Source organism: Amia ocellicauda, chromosome 9 (genome assembly GCF_036373705.1).
Source record: "Amia ocellicauda isolate fAmiCal2 chromosome 9, fAmiCal2.hap1, whole genome shotgun sequence".
Taxonomy (NCBI): domain Eukaryota; kingdom Metazoa; phylum Chordata; class Actinopteri; order Amiiformes; family Amiidae; genus Amia; species Amia ocellicauda.
This window is the reverse complement of record NC_089858.1, coordinates 14,804,030-14,823,785: the sequence shown is the minus strand read 5'-3', so window position 1 is coordinate 14,823,785 and position 19,756 is coordinate 14,804,030. Positions and strand designations below refer to the sequence as shown.

The following is a 19,756-nucleotide window of genomic DNA, read 5'->3' as shown; positions in this document are numbered from 1 at the left end:
ATTCGTCTGGCGTTCTGGCTGTAACCCAGGTCAACTCCAATGTTCTAATGTAATATCTTTATCATACTTTCCCCTTACTGTTTTTACCAAGGATTCAGTATGCATCTAATTGTTTTAAAGAGAACTCCCTTCTGTGATTCATAATATTTGACAGTTTTAAAAAATATACAACAAATACCTGTGGGAAGAAAAAATGAATTATGACTGATCGTGAAGCCAGAGCAGGATTTTATTTTTTTGTCTTTAAAAAAAATTATAAGAAATAAAAACCATGTTTGGAGAGAGAGCAAGAGAGGAATGAGAAGAAAAACAAAGAAGGAAGGTGCTGCCTTGTGCAAATAAACACAAACAGTAACTTCTAGTTCAAGATGAGATATCTGAAGCTAAGACAAAAGTCATTTTGTTGGTCCCCGAAAAAGGGCTTCAGCTTCTAAAACCTCTCCATCATTCTGTGAGATCCACGACACATCCATGCAGCAAACACACAAACAAAAGCAAAAAAAGAGTCACCGATAACAAAAACCACAAAGGCCGCCAGGTAGCAGCCCCACCCAGAGGAGTCAACCAGCCTGCCAGCTACCCCTCCCTCCAGCTGCTGCCCTGAGGAAAGACCTGCCCAGCGTAGCCCACATGCTAACCTGGCCCGGGAGCAGGCAAGGAGCTCAGCAAGGGCGGAGGGTGTCCAGAGGGAGCCCTGCCACTGCGGCTGCTGCCAGAAAGAGGAAACGGAGCCCTAACAATCCAGCTCCTGTTCAACTGTTGTGGTTGGCATGGGCTGAACCTACAGGATGGCACGGCTGACCTCAGAGTGCGTCTGAGTGTTGTGTACACAGGAAGCCCTTCAACACTGCGGCCCAGGGGACCCGCAGGCCTAGCCACAGCTGAACAGTGACCGATCTACGTTCACTCTTCTCTTTGCGTCACGGCGCAAATGTTTGGAGTGATGTACTGGTCATGCACTGAGGGTCTACATTGTCTATTGGCTTCCCCCCGGGCCAAGACCAAGTTTTACTTCTCCTGGAGACAAGGTTCCCAGACAGAAACCAAGAATTGGATTTGGCTGGTTTGTAAAAGGATGTCTTGCCAAACACCTCTCATTGTCTGACTGAGGCCTGCTGGGGTGTCTGGCTTTAACTCAGAGAGACTCCCTCTGTAACTCACAGCAGTCGTGATGCTGATCAATCTCAACTAGTGGGTAAGAACCTCTTTTGGACAGGCCGGTTATGGTTAGAAAGGTCGTCCACCATGTTTACAGTGTTAGGAGGACACATGGGACACACGTGGGATGGAGTTTTGTCTCTCAGCAATGTTTTTAAGGCGTCACTCGGTTCCCGTTGTTTGCACTAAAAACTCTCATTGCCCCGCAGGTGCAGAGTGAGTTACCAGGCTGTGGAGGACCCTGCTGTGTTTGGATGACCTCCCTGGCCTGACCCCTGGCTCATAAAGGGTGGTTTTCAAAATAACTTGAGGAAAGCGCTGCTGCTGCATGGTGATTTATTTCAAAAGAGAGGCCCAGAGCAGCCGGGTCCAGCTCTCTTAGCTAATTAATCTACAGGGTGTGCAGGGAAAAATAAACACACACCACACCACACCGGCCTGAAAGTCAGAATGTACTGCCAGCTTCAGACAGGTCACAGCAAAGCAAATTTATTTTTCTAGGCGCCCTTGATATGAAAATGGTCGATTTAAACTGTATACCTGTACATGGACGGGTAATGTTCCATGCAATCATGTTTTTACTGCCACGCGAAGACCAATAATTAATAGTAAGTATACACAGTCAGGTCTAATCTTACACGCAGACAGGGTGTCAGTGCTGCTGGAGCAGTGGTGTTTTGCACATTCCCTTTCTTGCTTTAGTGCGCTGACTAAAATGTTGTCGTCGAGGAAACAAAAGGGCACTATCAGGCACCACAGCACTGTGCGGCGCCACAGTGGGGTTACATCAAAGATCAGAGACCAGGCCGCGCAGTCTGACCACAGGAGACCATGTGGTTCCATCACCGAGGGACCGCGGAATAGCCACAGCGATTCAATTATTTTATATACCGATGAGTTTTTAAAACTGCTTAAAATAATCCAATTCAACCTCTTCCACAAAGGTAGCTTGCAGTTAGTTTGTGGCTTCCAAATCATTGTCTGTCTGCACTAGTGCAATCGGACACCATAAAAAACATTTCATTACACCTACTTGAGTTTTTTTTTTTTTTTTTTTACATGCGAGTTTAATATCTTCATCATCATGCAAGCCTGTATTTGAAATCGCTGCTTAATCATGACAACCAAACAAATTACAAGATCTTTTTTTTTTTTTCTGTGACTGTCGAGGAGTTGTGACCATGATGATGGGGATGGCAGTAGGAGTGAGGGAAGGCGATGGTGGCAGCAATGGGATATTCATAAACAAACTCAAGGCCATTCGAGGGATCTTAACCGCAGGTTTTCCCTCTGCACCACACGTGGCCCCATACTGGCTTCACTGCTTTAATGAAAATCACTGCAAGGGTGATGAAGGATTAGACTTTTTTTTTTTTTTTTTTAATGCTCTAAAAAACAGCTTAATGGCTTCATAGAGCAACGGGGTATTTAGTGCTCTCCACTACCTAAAACACCTCAGGGGATTAAAGACTGCTGTACTTCCAGCTCCAAAGAGGCAGCCTCATTCGCAGAGTGGTTTAGAAAATAACTGGCTGCTAAATGCGTCTGTATGTAATGTGGGACCTGGAGGGTGGGGGCAGCTATTCATATCAGATCCAGTGAAACGGTGCTTTTGAATAAAAGAGGCCTGTGTGCCTGCATGTTACTGTCATGTAGTAATGCATAGAGAACATGCTCCACAAGTTCCAGGTCACTAACAAAATGGCAAAATGTTGAAACAAAACCGTACCCAGCAATTCACTTTCATACTAATGACAATATTCTTATTGTTGAACTAACCTGATATAACATCAATAGACATAGATATTTTGAAAACTTGGGCAGGACTGAGATGGAGACGAATGGCAAGCGCTCTCTCTCTGTGAGGTGGCAGGACACCACATGGTGGCTGTGCAGTTAGAGCAGGCCAGCAAAGTGTGTGTGTCAGACTGGGCATATGGCACGCTCTCCAAGACCCAGCACTATGCCATACTGCACAGACACACACAGACACACACAGACACACACAGACACACACAGACACACACAGACACACACAGACACACACAGACACACACAGACACACACTACAGCACCCTGCACACCTCAGTTACTGGACACAAACGGAACTAATAGAATAGAAGCAAAACAATAAGGCATTTCTCAATACAACACATGCCCTGCGCTGAGTTTGTCTTGCTGTTTTGAAATGCAAGAGCTGAGAGTTTGTGCTGAGAAGCAGGCGAGTAAGGCCAAGACGACCCAACCCCAGAGCTGGCCCAGGAGCATCTGCTGAGACCAGGCCGACGAGGAGAGGCAGATTTCTGCCGCAGCCACTGGGGACTGTGGACAGCGATCTCAAACCTCCCCCTGGGCTACAGCACCAAAATGCACCTGAATGTCCACCCTCATGCCGAACCACACCGAATCACAGAAAGATGCCACAGCGGTGGGATTTTAAAGGGATTCATTTTAGATGAATGAATAACAAATTATACACATATCTACACAGATACGATATATGAACACAGGTTTCAAATGGGAACAATGGGGAAAACTAAACCTGTGTTGCGATTCAAAGGTTCTTGGTGCAGTAAGGTCTTCAAACCAAGGTCAGACACTGTCTCACCACATCACGATCCTCGCCCAGCTCAGCTTCAATGCATTTGACTTTCCTAGGCAACAGCCTTCACCAAATACAAGATTAGTGGCAAATGTGAGGTACCAGAGTCATGGCTGGTCTTTAATCTAACAAAACCCTCTCAGACCAGCTGGTTAATACAGCATGCAGCCGGGGCAGATATATTAAACTGGTGACATTAATACCGGTCAGATCAGGGAAAGCAGTCGCATGCCCTTTATGCTGGAGTAGTAAAGTCTAACTAAAATAAAAACGCTGTATAATATTACATACGATCTTCTAAATTAAGCTTGTTTATTTTGGTCTGCATCTGTTCCACGGCTCCAGTAATAGCAAAAAGAAAAACACAAAAAAACAGCAAGCCCCAATGGGAGCAGCTCGACCAAGACCATACAGGCAAATCAACCCGTAGAAGAAAAAAAAAATAAAAAAAAATCCTTAACAAACACAAGATAGTGGCGGCAATATAGGCGTGTTCTCCCACTACAAACAGTCCAGCGTGCATGTCACAGACTCCCTGTGATTCACTGTATGTAAACCTGCTCTGCCGTAACTCTACACTTTCTCACAGAGGAGCCCGCTGCCTCACACAGAGCGGCTGCCAAGTTGTTTCCCTGTGTTTCTGTATGGTTGCCATGGACAGGGTCAGTGTGTGCGCAAGTAAAGCTGCAGCCAGGAGGCCAAAGACTGAAGGTCACTACAAGCAACCGTGACAGCCCCCTGTGACATTGTTTCTGAAACAGGCAATAGCTGTGTGTATATAACTGCAAAAAGAAGGAAAAATGTTGTATATATATTTTTTGTTTGTTTGTTTACCTTCAAGGCTCTGTCGAACATAAATAATGAATGATATATAAGGGCTTCTTATTTGTATATATATTATAGAATATTAAATCAGATAAAAACAATGTACATACTTCAAAAATACCAATTTTCTTCCCAATTTGTCATTTATTTACGTAGGCTAAGTATGTATTTCGGACCTTGTCTCCAGCACTGATCATTCACTCAGATGATGAGAGTCTAAACAATGAGAGAGGGAAGAAAAAAAAAAAAAAAAAAAAAAACACGCATCAAAAGTCAACAGCAGGGTAATCGCAGCGTAGAAAAGGCTCTAAACAAACATTGCACTGTACCTGCAGATCTTGTCTGGGGAAAAAAGAAAACCATGAATCCAAGAAATCCCCTTACGTTCATGATAACACCATTATGTAAGAGGATCTTATTTATTTTCCTTCTCCCTCTAAAACACCTATTTCACGTAACAAGCATACTTCCTTTCACCCATTAAATAAAAATGATTTTCATTACTTCAAGGTTATGACTGTATTCATGCAGTAATGTTAAACTAACAAAGGACTAGTGTATGTAATGTGATACCGTCAGGAGATAAGGCAAAGTTGAAAGTCACACATGATTTTTTTCTTTTGTTAAGTTACTGATAGAGTAACTGTTCCTCTCACAACACTGGAATGGGATACTGTTAAAAGGGACAAACTGTTATAGAAACGATTAGTCATAAAATAAGACAGACATAAAATGCGTCTCCTCTTCTATCTCTCTTGGAAATCTCTGCAAACTGAGCTGGAAACCATGGCCTCCATTAAATAAAAAATAAACAACATAGCCTACACATGGCTAATGTCTGGCACGTCTCATTACTAATCGAATGCTTTATCACAAGTCCTCATGGGGAGCAATTCCTGGCCTGACTTACACCTCACAGGGGACGGGCAATGCGCAGGATGACAGCCTTCAGCGCTGGGGCATCTCAAACATCTGCCTCACTTGCTGGTTCCTTAAACTGGGGAACTATTTACACGTTCGGCTTTATAAAGGCTTCCAGGACTGAGTAATGGAGGCCTTATTTTTTTCAGCGTGCGTGCTTTCCCTTTTAAAGGAAGCACCGACTGCCCTGAGAGCGTACACTGCCCAAGGAGGGAGGGCTAAACAGGGAGCCCCAGTCTGTTCCAAGCAGTGCTACCCTGGCCACGCTGTAGGATCCCTGTGTGAGGTAGCATGCCTACTCCTCTGTGTGTCAGAAGACGCAGTAAGCCGATTAAACACACACAGGGATTCCGTTGCCAAACTGGCTATGGGCTTACAGGTCTCCTAGCAACATGCATGACGAAATGGTCTACCCTGAGAAATGAGAATCAACCCGAAGGAGCACACTGCACAGCCAAAGGTGAGCTGCCTGCCACAGGAGTTTTCAAAGCCACAGCAAAGGAGCAGGCCACAGAGAAGGAATACGTCTGAATGCACAGACTTCAGTGGCGAGGGAGCCTATGTCATTGTACCGTCACAAAGCTCAATACCCATTCTGCGACTCCTGCGCGCTACTCCACACTCTGAAAGACATTTACCGAGAAAACTGCCCTTTTTTGTGGGTTAAATTCTGAAAGCCCAAGTCCCGGGGATCCAGGTCACAAGTGTAAACAGCCGGATTGAGCTCTCTGTGAGGCATAGCTGATTCCATAAGTGCTGCACCACTCCCAGGAAAGGAGGTAACCCTTGACCTTTAACACAACACAGTTTATATTGATTACCCCCTACGTCTATAAAGGAGCACACTTTTATTATTTATTTATTGGCAGACCTTATCCAGGGCGACTTACAAAATATACACACTATACGCTGAACCACAGAATCAAACAAGTAAAGAGAGGAAGAGCTGAAAACCACTGGATTTATGAGCAACCTTAATACAGGAGGCGAGAAGACAAATACAAACAGACAGTGCCAAGCCAGACAATGACACTGTAGTCACACTCCTCCTCCTCAGAGCAGATACACAGTAATGCTGCGAGGGACAAGACCTTTTCTTTCTTCTTTGCTTTCTTTTTCTTGGCTCTGAAGCAAGCCAGAACAAAGCTGCTGGAGAATGCAAAATGATCACTCTGAAGACACTGTTTATCTTTACACCATGACAGCTCTGGAAACCTTGCAAGTTCATACGAGATTGTGTCTAGCGGGTGCTTAGACACAGATCCTGAATATGCAGCACCAATAGGGATTTTAAAGGAGAGAGAGAAGGGGAGGGGGTGTGCAGCCTGGGCTATCCAATGTGACAGGGTGCTGTACTCTGGATGACTTGTGGGAGATACTGCTTTAAGAAGCTGCAACGATGAACAGGAGAATATAAAAGGGAGCTGCTCGAGTCATTAATAATGCATTTCATCACCCCAGGGTATCAAACACAAATAACAAAATGGCTTCTTTCCCAGTTTCAGGGTCTGTGCATTGTGTGGACTTTGTGTCACAGATATCTCTATGATACTCACACACATGGAACTTTTACTGGACTGTTACAGTGACCCATGGCCAAGATAGGAGTAGTGGTGGTGGTGGGTATTCTAGAATTCAGATGTTTCCAGACCTCCGTTTAAAACTCCATTTGCCTGGGTCTTGGCTAACAACACCGACATTTAAAGCAAATACATGATTCTACCTAATTCTAGATAGACCTCAAATGACGGCTAAAAAATAAATCAGTAGCTGGGCTGAGGCAAGACCTGGACTGGCCCTTGGACCCACAGACTGGAGCCGATACAAACCAGCCCCTGTCCAGTGCCACGAGCATTATCAAATGCAATTCTTGTTTGAGAAACCCCTCCATTGCCAACAATGTACCAGTAGACACACTCTGCAAGTCTTGTACTTGATAATCACAGGTCCAAAATATGTTCTCACACAAAAGCCAAAGCAACTGTTAGCCACCAAGTAAATCATTCCTACTATAGTTCCAGGGCACCAAAAGTGACAGGTGGTTAGAGCGATTGATTTTAATTATTAGCGCTGGTAATGGTAACTTAAGACCAGCCTGGAATTCAGCAGTGAAATCTTGACGGGCTGATGTTACAGGAGGCACAGAAGTCTGGTATGTTGCTAACAGACCAACAGGTTCCCTGCAATGGGGGGGGGGGAAGAGAGGTAATGATGTGTTTCCCTGTTGAATGTTTCACACAAAAGGTGGGGAAAACGAGTTCAGAAGCAATTCTATATGATATCTAAATTATGCATCTTCACACCCCAGCTAACTGGAACCAGGTGCTAAAGTAATGCATTTTCTTTTTTCCCTCTTTTTAAAGAGGGTAAATTATTAACCTCGAGTTATTTCTGGATAACGATCTGTCCGCAGTCCGATTCAATAGGATTGGGAGCACTGAGAGGTTCCTGCAGGATCAATAACTAAGCATAAAGGCATCAGAAAGTCACTTTTAAAAACAGTCCCACTGACCGATAGGAAAACATTTTAAATGAAAAATAAAAACTTAAAGAAAATAAAAAATGTCAGGAGAATGGTGAGAAGGCTGTGGGAAACTTCCATATGGAAACAGCAACTGAGGAGCAAGTACGGACTTCTGTCTGTGGGCACACTGCTGACGGCAGGAGACCCCCCACACCAAATACCTGCCTGAACCCCTCTGGCTCGCACGAGGACTTGGAGGCGCAGCACCACTACCGGGCTGGTGGGAATGTAACGATACCGTCACCTAACAGGCATCCCAAGTCCCTGGGGCTATTAAATATTCAGTGCCTGGCTGCAAGGATATCCCAGACTCCTCTTTGAAAGACATAAGTACAGCGGACGGCTTACCTGGGCCCTGGGATGGCATGACAGGCGGGCAGTTCATTCATAATTAATAATAATAATAATAATTGTCAATAATAATAGTCAATAATAATAATTATAATATTATTGACAATTATTATTATTATTATTATTGACAATTATTATTATTATTATTATTATTATTGACAATCACCAGTCTAAAGCAGGGAGTGGTTTCCTCACCTTGACCACAGGATGCCCTCCAGAAGATGCCTTGACTGCCCCCCGGCTGCCCTCTGTCTCATAGTGGGCTCTGTGATGGGCCTTGGGGTGGACCTCAATCTTCAGCTCATACTGTCCAAACTGGCTGGGCAGGGGCCAGTCCAGCGGAGGCAGGGAGGATGTTCTGTAAGACAGACACATACTGTCAGGAACACTGTGACACATAGTGAATTACTAAGAATGAGCTTCTGCGTAAATGTACTTTATCTTACTACAGTTATTGCGTACCATACTCAGAATCTACACCTGAGCAGGTACATCAGCTGTGAAAATACATAAAATCCATGAAATATAGTGGGTGGGGGAAATATCCATATATCCATAAGGCAAAGTATGCATTTTCAACAGCTTTGAGGAGACAGAGTAGCAGATTGTAGTACAATGTAGGCAAAGAAAGTTACATTTCATAGCAATTGTTTACCCAGTTCTTATTTAAATGCAAACAGGCAAGTGTGAGGTTTCAAATGTAGCACAATCCCTGTGTAACTATTTATTATGATACTCTTCCGTGTATCATTTGAAAATCACGGGGGTCTTGCTGGGACAATGAAGTAACATTTTGTAGCAACAGCAGAAAGCATAAAAATGTCTACCTAAAAAAAGTGCAGAGAAACAAAACACAGCACAATTTCTGGAAAGCTGTGAGTTTGCCTACAGACACACTGCAAGCTTTGTATTTTTCTGTCAATACCTGCCTCCGGCCAGGCTGTATTTATTGAGACTGCAGTCGTATTTGAACAGCTGCATTTAAAAAAAAAAAAAAACTTGAAACAATCTCACTGCCAATCACAGGGCACATTCTGTTCAGTGTCTCCTTGATATAAAACACCACAGATTATTTTATATTAAGCAAATGAGTATGGTTTTGTAGGATGTACCAAAAAAAAAAAAAAAAAAAGTTGAGCCAATTTTCCTACAACACTTGGCATGCACGTAGTACAGGTGTTTCAGGTCTATTTACAGATACAGGATGACAACGTTTCCTCCCCACTGTAGCAGCAATATGTTGTAGGAAAATAATGTCTTAATGAATGTTCCTACTTACCAACTTACCAAGACAAGACTGTGTCCATTCAAAACCAATCAACCCACTAAACACAGGCAATCTTCTTAGGATTTGAAATCTAACAGAGCAATGCACATGCATATGGTTGAATAGAGGAGATCGCTAAATATCTCCTATAGAATTTAATTAAGCAAAGTGTCACAATAATAATAACTGCAGCTTCATTATCATTATTCTCAGTCGTCTGTAAGGGCAGTAGGTCCACAATACAGCAGGACAGCCTCAGGGTGGATGATCATCGGTATAGACGATTACATTTCTCTGGATCGTGAAAGGGACTGACATTTTTAGTGCTGATGTTAACGAGCTACTGCATTCCTTTCAGCTTACTGCTGTGGGTCATTTGTTTACTTAAACATATGGTGGCATAGTATCAAATACACAGGCTACATTTTAATGCTGCTGATGACTTGTGTAGGGAGAACAGGTCCCAAACTCACGTGTGCATGGAAATGCAGGCAGGTTCGTTCTTGAACAAAAAACTGAGAATTCACAGCAAACACGTATGCAGAACCAGACGCCACACTAAGACACTAGGACTATTAAGTCCATTCTGGTTCCCTCTCGACCAAGTTAATACTCAGTTTCCTAAATGCGTGAGGCAAAGGGTTATTTAGTTGGAAGGTATTCAAATCACACAGTTTATGCCTAAAAGAAGCTGTGAAAGATTTTTGGTTTAAATCAAATACATACATACATAAATCATAATAATTATCAAAATAAATCAAAAGCCAGTATCTCAGAACATTTAGTTTCCCAGATATATTGGGCTATGTTTGGCAGCGACTCCCTTATAATAATGTGGAAACCAAACATCCACAGTTCATTCTGTACAAACAACAGCCATCTCAGGACTGGAGGTCAAGGTAAAGATGGCTAGCAGAGAAGCGCTGGGTTATTCCAGCGAGTGTGGGAGTGTGCACAGAATCACACATGCCTGTGTTTAAAGTAGGAAATGCGAGTCTGTTAGCAGTATTCCTGCTAACCGGCTACACAGTAACCATTCTTCAGGGACCCTGCTCGGTCTCATAGCAGCTGGGAGTCGCATTAAGTCCAACACCGATTATACTTCACTTCAAAAAAGTTTGCTACTTCCCTGGAGCAGAAACTCAGCTGACCCGAGCCCAGTCTACTATATAGTGGCAGAAGGCATGGCAAGGAATCACAACTGCCATCTCAGCTACATATCTCAAGAAGAAACGCTTCCTTCTGCAGACAGGGGACACCATGCCAGTGACTCAAACAGGGCTTTGCGTTTGTGATTGAGCTGCCCTACACCCACATGTCGGGGTCTGTCATTCTGCTCCGTGGGTTTCTCATTAAGTGGTTTAGGCAACGCAGGGCCAGCAGGCTCTCGTGGCAGTAAATATCATTGTGAAAATAAAAAGTTTTTAAATGAAACACGGATGTAATTAGTGCGGAATGCAGAGGGCATTAATCAATCTGCACACTAATTAAGGGGCCACAGTCACTAGAAAAGCACAGTTACTGTAGCTCTCTGAACACAGATTTTAAAGCGCTACCACTCCCAATCTGCTCTCTCATAATTCATCCACACACGTGTATATATTTGTATGTATGTTTGTGTGTGTGCGTGAATAAATTCACACCAAAACAGTCACCCAAGACCACAGCCCTGTGCATTGTGCTTGCTGGTGAAACAAGGGGGTATTTTAATTCTGCAGTGCCGCCTGTGCTTTCCAGCCTTTGCAATATCTGGATTCACAATGTCAAGGGCCAGTGCACATTAACAAGGCCAGCACTAAAAAGGGGGATTCTTGAACAGAGATTTAATTGAGTATAGTTCCCTTTTGTGGGCTTTTAGCTTTACAGTTCAACTGTCTTTATTAGAGCACGCACACGTATCGTTTTTACACTCGATTAAGGTTCATGATGAGAAAATATTTATAAAAAAGTAACTTGATGCATCCCTTTGATATGGACATTGTAAATCTTCAAAATGCATTTCTCTCACATAAAGAAAGTGTCTTGAATAGTGCCACCCTGTCAAAGCTAGGTTTCTGAGATGACTAATTTATGTGCTGACTAATAAAGCTTTCTTTCGAACACTTTGTTTTTTTCCACGCTACTTGTTGAAAAAAGGACAGTGTAAATTGTTTGTTAGATAAAGGATTTTATAGATGTTGGGCAGGTTGGTGGTATAGACCATCTGTTATAGTGTTCTACAAATGCTGAAACTCAGCTTACTATATAAAAAAAAAGTTTACCATTTTGTGATTTTCATGGAAGATGTTGCTTCAGCAACTATTTTGGGACAAACATTGTTCAGGTTCCTCAAACTGTACTATGTGTACAGTGGAAATATTCCATTTTTTCCTTGAGCAAGAAGCTAGCATGTGAGATTTATTCCATGCATTCAGCCACCAAAGGATGAACATGATTTACAAGGTGGTTATAAAGTCAGAAAAGCTGTTTGAGTGCACAGAAACAAAAGAAAAAAAACACATGCTTTTGAGTAAGCATTTAGAAACCATCCCAGCCCCCCCAGTCCCCCGCCTCCTCCCCCCCTCTAACGAAAACTAATTTACTGGGGTACTCGCCACATGGTGACACAAACCTGCCTTCTGGGTTCTCCGCAGGAGCTTTAAAGCGGCCACGGAACAGCAGACAGTCATGAGTCATGGAAAGCAGCAGGTCTGCACCCCAACAGTCACCCTGGACCGAATTACCAGTAACATTTACAGATATTTTCTTTAGATTGTTTTAAAGAAATAAAACTGAGAGAGTTTCCTACCGGAAGATGGGTGTGTGTCCTGGCTTGGGCTTGTTCCAGGTGAAATGTGAGGGAACAGACAGGAACTGCTCCCCAGGGCCATCCTTCTTCAGCCCATGCGAGCCATCGTCCACGGGGGACTCAAGGGCAGGGGAGCCACTGCCCCCCTCCTCCAGGAAGTGCTCACTCTTGCCTGGCTGCATGGCTGTGTGATCCTGAGAGGTCTTCCTGGTTTTAGAGGGAATGTCGGCCTCGGAGGGGCAGCACTGGAAGGCAGAGAGGCCAGAGGCCAGCCCCTGCACGTTGTGCAGGCCGGGGCTGTTGATCCAGGTGTCCTCCGTCACACTGCCGCGGGGGGAGTGGCCGGGAGAGGGGCTGGGCGAGTGGTGGGGCGACAGGGACCCTGCGTAGCAGATGTCGGCACTAGAGTGGCGCCTCTTTCCGCAGGGTGATGTTGGGCGAGAGGAGGGCCTGGAGGCTGGCCGTGGGCTCAGCCAGTTCTCGTCTGTGATGCTGGTACGGGGAGAGTGGCAGGGAGACTGGCGAGGCGACAGCGAGTGGGTGAACGCGTAGTGCGGCTGCCAGGGCTCGTCTCCGGGACAGCCCCGCGGGGAGCCTCCGGGAGAGGCCAACGGAGAGCCCAGCGTGAAGCGGGCAGCTGCCTCATTGAGCTCAGAGTCGACGTCGTCGTACACGTGGGAGAAGGACTCGCACGAAGAAGCGTCAGAGAACCAGCTCCTGGAAGAAATGCTGCTGGCTGGGCTGGGGCTCAGGGAGGAGTCCCTGTACGAGTGGTCAAGCGGAAGGTAAAGGTGGTCCCTGGATAAAGGTCTATCGTGGTAGTCATTGTCCGGCCCATTGGTTTGCAGACCGTCCTCACTGGCCTCCATGCCCTGGGGGCAGTTTGGGGAGATGGAGGTTATCTGGATGCTGGGGCACTCGAAGGCTTTGTGCCCACCCATAGGGCTGTACTTGCTGCCCTGGGCATCGCAGGTGGAGTCATAGCTCTTGTGCGCCTGTAGCCGGGGCGGTGGTGGCTGCAGGCCATGGCGAGGGATCCCGATGGGCTGGTTGACTGCGGACTGGTTCTGATCAACATTGAAGATGTAAAAGGACGTACTGTCATCTGGCTCTAGATCTGAGAGAAAGGAAAAGAACAAAAGAAAGGTAAAAAATAAATATTCAAAAAGAGCAGAGATACTGATTTCTTAAACATATTGAGGGGAATACACCACACATCACTTAGCAATTAGTAAAACCACCGATTAGTCATCATTATAATGAATATGAAAGTGCAAAGTGAATCACAAATAAGCCTTGAGTGGAATGCAAATTAACAAGAGGCACTGGGCATAACTGACAACGAGACGCTGGGAGAAGCTGTGACACCGAGAAGCACTCTGTGAGCCTTTGACAAATATTAGGCAGACACCTTTCCTTGATAACTGCTAAAATAAAATACATTAAAAACCAAGAAGGGGTTCAGAGAGATTCATATTCAAAAAAGGGAAAACTGATGAGACAAGATCCAATTAAACAATTTCAAAAGATGAATCCTGTATGCATTACACAATGTCAAAAATAAATACACAAGTATTTATATAAAGGGAATACAAGCAAAACATTAAAAAATAAATCCATTGCAGTAGGAACCGGACAAATCTTTTTAATTATGATTATTTATTTTTAAGTTTTGCTTTTGCTGCAGTGCCAGCAAGGTGATAAGAAGGAAGAAAGTAAACAAAGCACCACTACCTCATTGATCTTGTTCTCGTATTAGTGAATTATTAAGTTAGTATAAAACAGATAAAGGTCGCTATTTGCAAACAAGCCACAACTATCTGATGAACTGTGACCAAAATAACAGCCGCATTAACATAAAATTAAGAGATCTCGGCTAGGGATATATGAGAGAGTCACTGGGACGGGAACTGATGAACAATGGTGCTCAGAAAACCAATTCACACAACTGTGTGTTCTCGTGGCTGTCAACACAGCAGTGGTGCTGTACTATTAATAACACACAGCTCTCAGACGGCCGCCCACAAAGTGTCCTGCACAACCGCCCCATGGGGGTGAAAACACAAGCATGCCGTCTGTGAACTTCACTGCCGCGGTGCCTGGCCAGTGCCAACTTTGAGAAAAGTCGAGATCTGGAACAGTCCAGATGAGTCAGCCAGCCCCCTGCCCTGTGACACGGTGTCTGTGTACAGGAGCTCTGGGCCTTCTCAGACGGGTCTGTCTAGTGTCAGTGACTGATCATTTCCACCAGCCCAAGGGGTCTTCAGGAGTGCTCTAACTGCTCACCCTTGTTTATTTAGAGATAGATCTTTTACATTTATTTTTTAAAAAGGGAAGAAAACCATGACATTTACATGTGTTTAATCTGCCAACTACAGACATAAAAGGCAAGTGGCAGGCACTGCATGCCAGGCCCACAGGTGCCATTGTATGGGAAAAAAAAATAGAAAAAAAAAATAAATAAATAAATAAATAAATAAAAAAATCGGGAATTACTACACACAAAGCAACATGTTTGTAGCTTATACTTAAACTTGCAGTCATCTCGCGCCTTGTTACCTCACAGATTTCAACAGAGCAAAAATGCCAGTTCTCCCACCGTTGGAATTACCTACTGTCACTATTCAAAACATTTCCAGCTACCAGCTTCTATTATTTAGATTGACTGGACAACCTATAAAATGATGTGGAGTCCAGAAAATCAAATGCACAAAATAATAATTTAACTTATTGCACTACATTAGCGTGACGTTTCCTAAAAGGAGGATGATTTCATCTCGAAAATAAACTTGCATGAATTTTACTTGTTACACAGTAATGTACAAACATCTTCAAGATCAGAGAAAATATTCATTCATAATTACGTGCTAATGTGGTTCATTGTCTGTATAATGTAAATGCGACTTTGAAAAGAAAATGCTTCAGACTTCATCTTTTCATGTAGCTCAGGATCAATTTCAACAAGACAAACTGAATTAAAATAACCAAAAGGCAAAGGAATGAGGTAAATGAAATGCTAAAGCAAAACCAACAGCCTATTTAATGGCAATAGAAAACTTAAATATCCCTACAAGCTTCCTGAATTACAGATCAATTCATAACTGCAGAAATCAAATGTGTTCCCTTTATTAATTATCCCCTTTAATTAAATAAGCAAACAAACAAAAATCTGTCTGTTGTTTCTCAGCTATTTATTTTTCCCCCCTTTCCAGAGACACAGGCTCGTTATTTAATTTCACATCACAGGCTACAGTTCATTTGCATGGTTTGGCAAAGTAAATGAAGGGGGGGAAGGGGAAAGTGGAGAGGTGACCACAGCCCCCTCTTTAGTTGCTCAGGGTCTCTGCAGTTTCAGAGGAGGGTCACTCCCCAGGCGAGAAGAGAACCTGTGAAGGAGACAGACATAGCATGGGGACCCACAGGGTGCAGCAGGCAGTAACAGTTTAAAATGAGAAGGATCAGTAACTTGACTGCTCTCATTGAAACATACAGTATGTTTGTGTAGCTTCTGGTCCTCCTTAACAAGAGGGATAGTATAGGGCCAGGAAGCAGGAGGTGAGCTAGAACCCAAAGGTGGAAGCCATTAACCATAACATATTCTCAACCAGCAGAATATGAAACTGAACATGGACTGCAGTTTAAAATATATATAAATATCTATTATTTTTTAATATAATTTTAAATTAACTGAAGACTGTCTTCCCACAGCTCAGGCAGCATCCCACATCTTAAGGGATTCCAGCACCCCCACCCCAACCTCCTTCACCATTACCCCCTTCCCAGATTAGACAGCCATCTGACTGCGGGTTTGAATTTCGACTACTGGGCCAAGTGGGAAAACACCCTGGCGTGGCCTAAAGGACACCTGTTGTTGGTGGGGGGGTGGACTGGGTTCAAGCACGTCTTCCCCAAGAGGAGAGAGCACCCCTGGCTGCAAACACAGTCAGCAAGGTCAGTGAGAACTTCAGACTCATATCTGTGTCTTTCCATAGACATAACAGAGATGGTGTGTTGAAACAAAGCAAAGGGACAGCGGCTATTGGAAACGTACTGGGAAAACATTTAAAATTACAATACTACTTCTACTACTGCGGACCATAATTATAATAAAATGGCATGGGTGAGCCTTTTAAGCACCTGTGCAATATAGCACCAAGCAATATTAGTCATGCCCACTTAAGCAAGCTCAGTATGTGGAGTCCCACAGCTTGTCAGAAGAAGCCTCTTTGGCCGCTGAAGACTTATCCAGAAGCGTCATTCATTACTAAACCAGCCTCACAGCAGACAACACACCCTGTTAAATAAAGAACTTTAATAGGCTTTGGTGTTCTTACGCTAATAATAGCAGGAAATCGCTAACTGGGTAGCACGTCTTCAATGGCCTAGGCCCGTTAATGACACACCCGAGTGAAAATAAGGGCAGGGATCCTCTGTGACAGGAGTGGCAGGGTGATTCGGCCCGGGCTGACAACACAGGCAGTTGCGTTGCTCTCAGGGCCCACGTCAGCAGCGGCTCTCTCAGCCGGATAAAGCACTGTCAAGCACTAAGGGGTCAGGCTGCTACTACAGCTTTCTAAAACTCCTCGAGCAGGAAACCTGTGTCAGGACTCTCTACCTGTTATGTAAACCAAGGAGCTGACACCCCTGGCCACATTTGGAGCACCCAGCTCATACAGCACTTTGATCCCTGCTCACACTGTCACAGGCATGCTCACCCAGGCCTTCTGCCATCTTAAATAACAACTCATTTAACTCTCTGGAAGATAAAAAAAACTTGTAGCAGCAAGCTCTCTTAAGGTCTAGTTAAGTTCTGACTCTATACTATGTACACTACCAGGCAAACAGTATGACTGCATGACTGTGAGTGTGTGTGAATGTGTGTATGTAAAAGTGTGTGCAAGTGTGTAAATGTAAATCCCCCCCCTCTGTATCGTTTGCGTTGTGCCAACAGAGGCAGGGAACAAACTCAATATCCTTTTTTGAAAAAGCCAAGGTAACCTTACCCAGGTTTTCTTGAGAGCTGGTAGATTAAAAAGAGCTCTGCTTACACTTCCCATGTAACAGCTTTTGTGCTGCAGCCGTTTCTCCTTTCGGTTTCATCTGGCAGCCCTGGCTTAAGAAATCATCACAGGGCTGCCTCAGGATGTGGCAATACCCTGACCCTGAGGCAAGAGTCTCCTGTTCCTCTTCCTGCATAAGGAAACACTGGCCAGACAACACATGGCTGTCAATGTCCCTCCTGAGGAACTTTCAATAATGTAAAAGTATTTGGCTAATATTTAGGGAAACTAAGGGGGGAGTTGGGGATGGAAAAAGGCTTTTCTAGTTTGGAAAGAACAAATCTAAAACTGATAATACGACCAAAAATACAGGCCATGGAAAAAGCATTGCAGTTTTCTGCCTGAGTTGAAGTAACCTGCATCATACAGCAGATTTGCTTTACTCCTTTCCAAGAACTGTTGGCAATCTGCCCTCTGCTTTCTAAACACACAACCTTGCCTGGTTAACAGACGTTTCAGCGCAAGTCTTCAGCGGCGTCAAAAAAACACCGGTGGGGAATCCTGCCGACACGTGTGGCAGGGTTTTGATCCTAACTGACACTCAACAAAACATCTCATCTGTGATTCAAGCTTCCTTTGGGGGGGGGGGGGGGATTTTTACTGTTGGAAGAGAACTGACATTTTGAAAAGCAAGCACAGCATAAAACTGTGAAAAAAATGATTCCTCCCTGTATCTGATCGTGGGTTGTTGTTTTTTCTCTGTGAATTTATTTTCTGTAGATGTGGGTAGGAATACTGAAAACAAATGCCTCAAAATGCCTCCCATACTTGACCGAGTTAAGTTTGGGTGCAGAGATGAGGTGAGCAAAGCAGAGATTAATCAGTACTTCCTGCAGCAATATAGGTTGTGTTATATCACAAATCACCTGCTGACGTCTTTCACTGAAGCACCACCTAAGCCATCATTAGCATATGTTGAGCTTCTAAAAAAAGATGCCCAATTAGCGACTTCATGCTGTGATGACATTATGGGATAAATAAGCCAGACAGTGACCCCCTGAACTTTGTTTCTCCCCTGACAACAATGCAATTGGGACTTTTTTTTTTTTTATTTGTGGTTGGTTGTTTGTCTGGTTACTTTCTATACCTTATTCTATGCATTTTTAAAATATATATATATTTTTTTATAAAATAATAAATAAAGGAATGAGTGCGTACACCATTCGATTACCGCAAAAACTATCCTGTAACATGCAAAGCAGAAAACATGTTCAGCCCTACTTTGTCTTCTGAGGGTTTAAGGACTGTTTTTAGGCTGCTTCTGTACAGATTTCCAGGCAAGCAGAACCAAGCTCTGCCAGGAAAGGAGTTAAAAGTATCCAGAGCCATGTTGTCCAAGAATAATCTTTACCATTATTGTCACAACTGTTCATTATAGTGTCAGTATCTGTATTCATGTTGTGGCGAACCATGCCCTACAGTGAGAGAAGGTGAACTGTTGCCAAGTAAACTTCTACACCAAGCGAATGGGACGTGCAAGAGCCGAGCAACTGGAATGCGTTCGGCTCCCAAAGATGCACAGACAGATGTTTCCCCACAAAAAAAAACTACAGTTTTGTTTATCTGCCTCCAATCCCAATTATCCTTAAATACCAAGAGCCCTGTTCTGTGCCATGCCCAGGGGAGGCAGCAAACTGCCTGCAATAACCTCAAGGTGTAGATAACATCCGGGGTTATGGTGCTAGCATGCCGAGTGACATTTAAACAATCTGTCATGGTTTACTGTACATCTGCCTAAACCAAACACGAGAGAGAAAGGGGGGGGGGGAGAGAAAGAGAGAGAAAGAAGTGTTGAGAGAAGGAGACATAGCTCTTTAGATGAGAAAGAAGAGATACGAGACTGAATTGGCGAACAAATTCAGAGTAACCTTTACAAATGTTGAAGTACAAAAATAGCATGAAGCTGACATGTACAAACAGAGGGTCTGGGCAAGTGCAGAGAGACAGGGAGGGAGAGAGTCTGCTTGCTCTCCAATGCCAAACACAACACAGCTACCAGCACTGCATTGCAAAGGCCTTAGCTAACGGCCCGAAAGAGTTGCACTTCGTTGTTTATAGTGGATTTCCACAACACAAAGGACACAAATCACATAACTTAAAGTTACTTGGCAATAATAACAGCTGGTATTAACATTTTCCCCACTTCAAGCCACACTGGCAAGGAGTGGAGAATTTAGTTACATGCCCAGGGGCACAATATTGACAAATGCTTTACCATCAGAGCTGGAAGGTACTTCTTCACCAAAACAGTAAGCCAACA

General features: G+C 44.0%; 1 protein-coding gene across 2 annotated transcripts in view; it reads right to left on the bottom strand.

Moving 5' to 3' along the window:
• Positions 1-19,756, bottom strand: part of nfatc3a (nuclear factor of activated T cells 3a) — a 61,406-nt gene that overhangs the window by 28,728 nt on the left and 12,922 nt on the right. For both annotated transcript variants that reach the window (XM_066713387.1, XM_066713388.1), the window contains exons 2-3: positions 12,437-13,553; positions 8,577-8,739 (exon numbers count right to left, since the gene is read on the bottom strand). In XM_066713387.1, the coding sequence (XP_066569484.1) occupies positions 8,577-8,739; positions 12,437-13,553 (1,280 nt within the window). The remainder of the gene's footprint in view (positions 1-8,576; positions 8,740-12,436; positions 13,554-19,756) is intronic.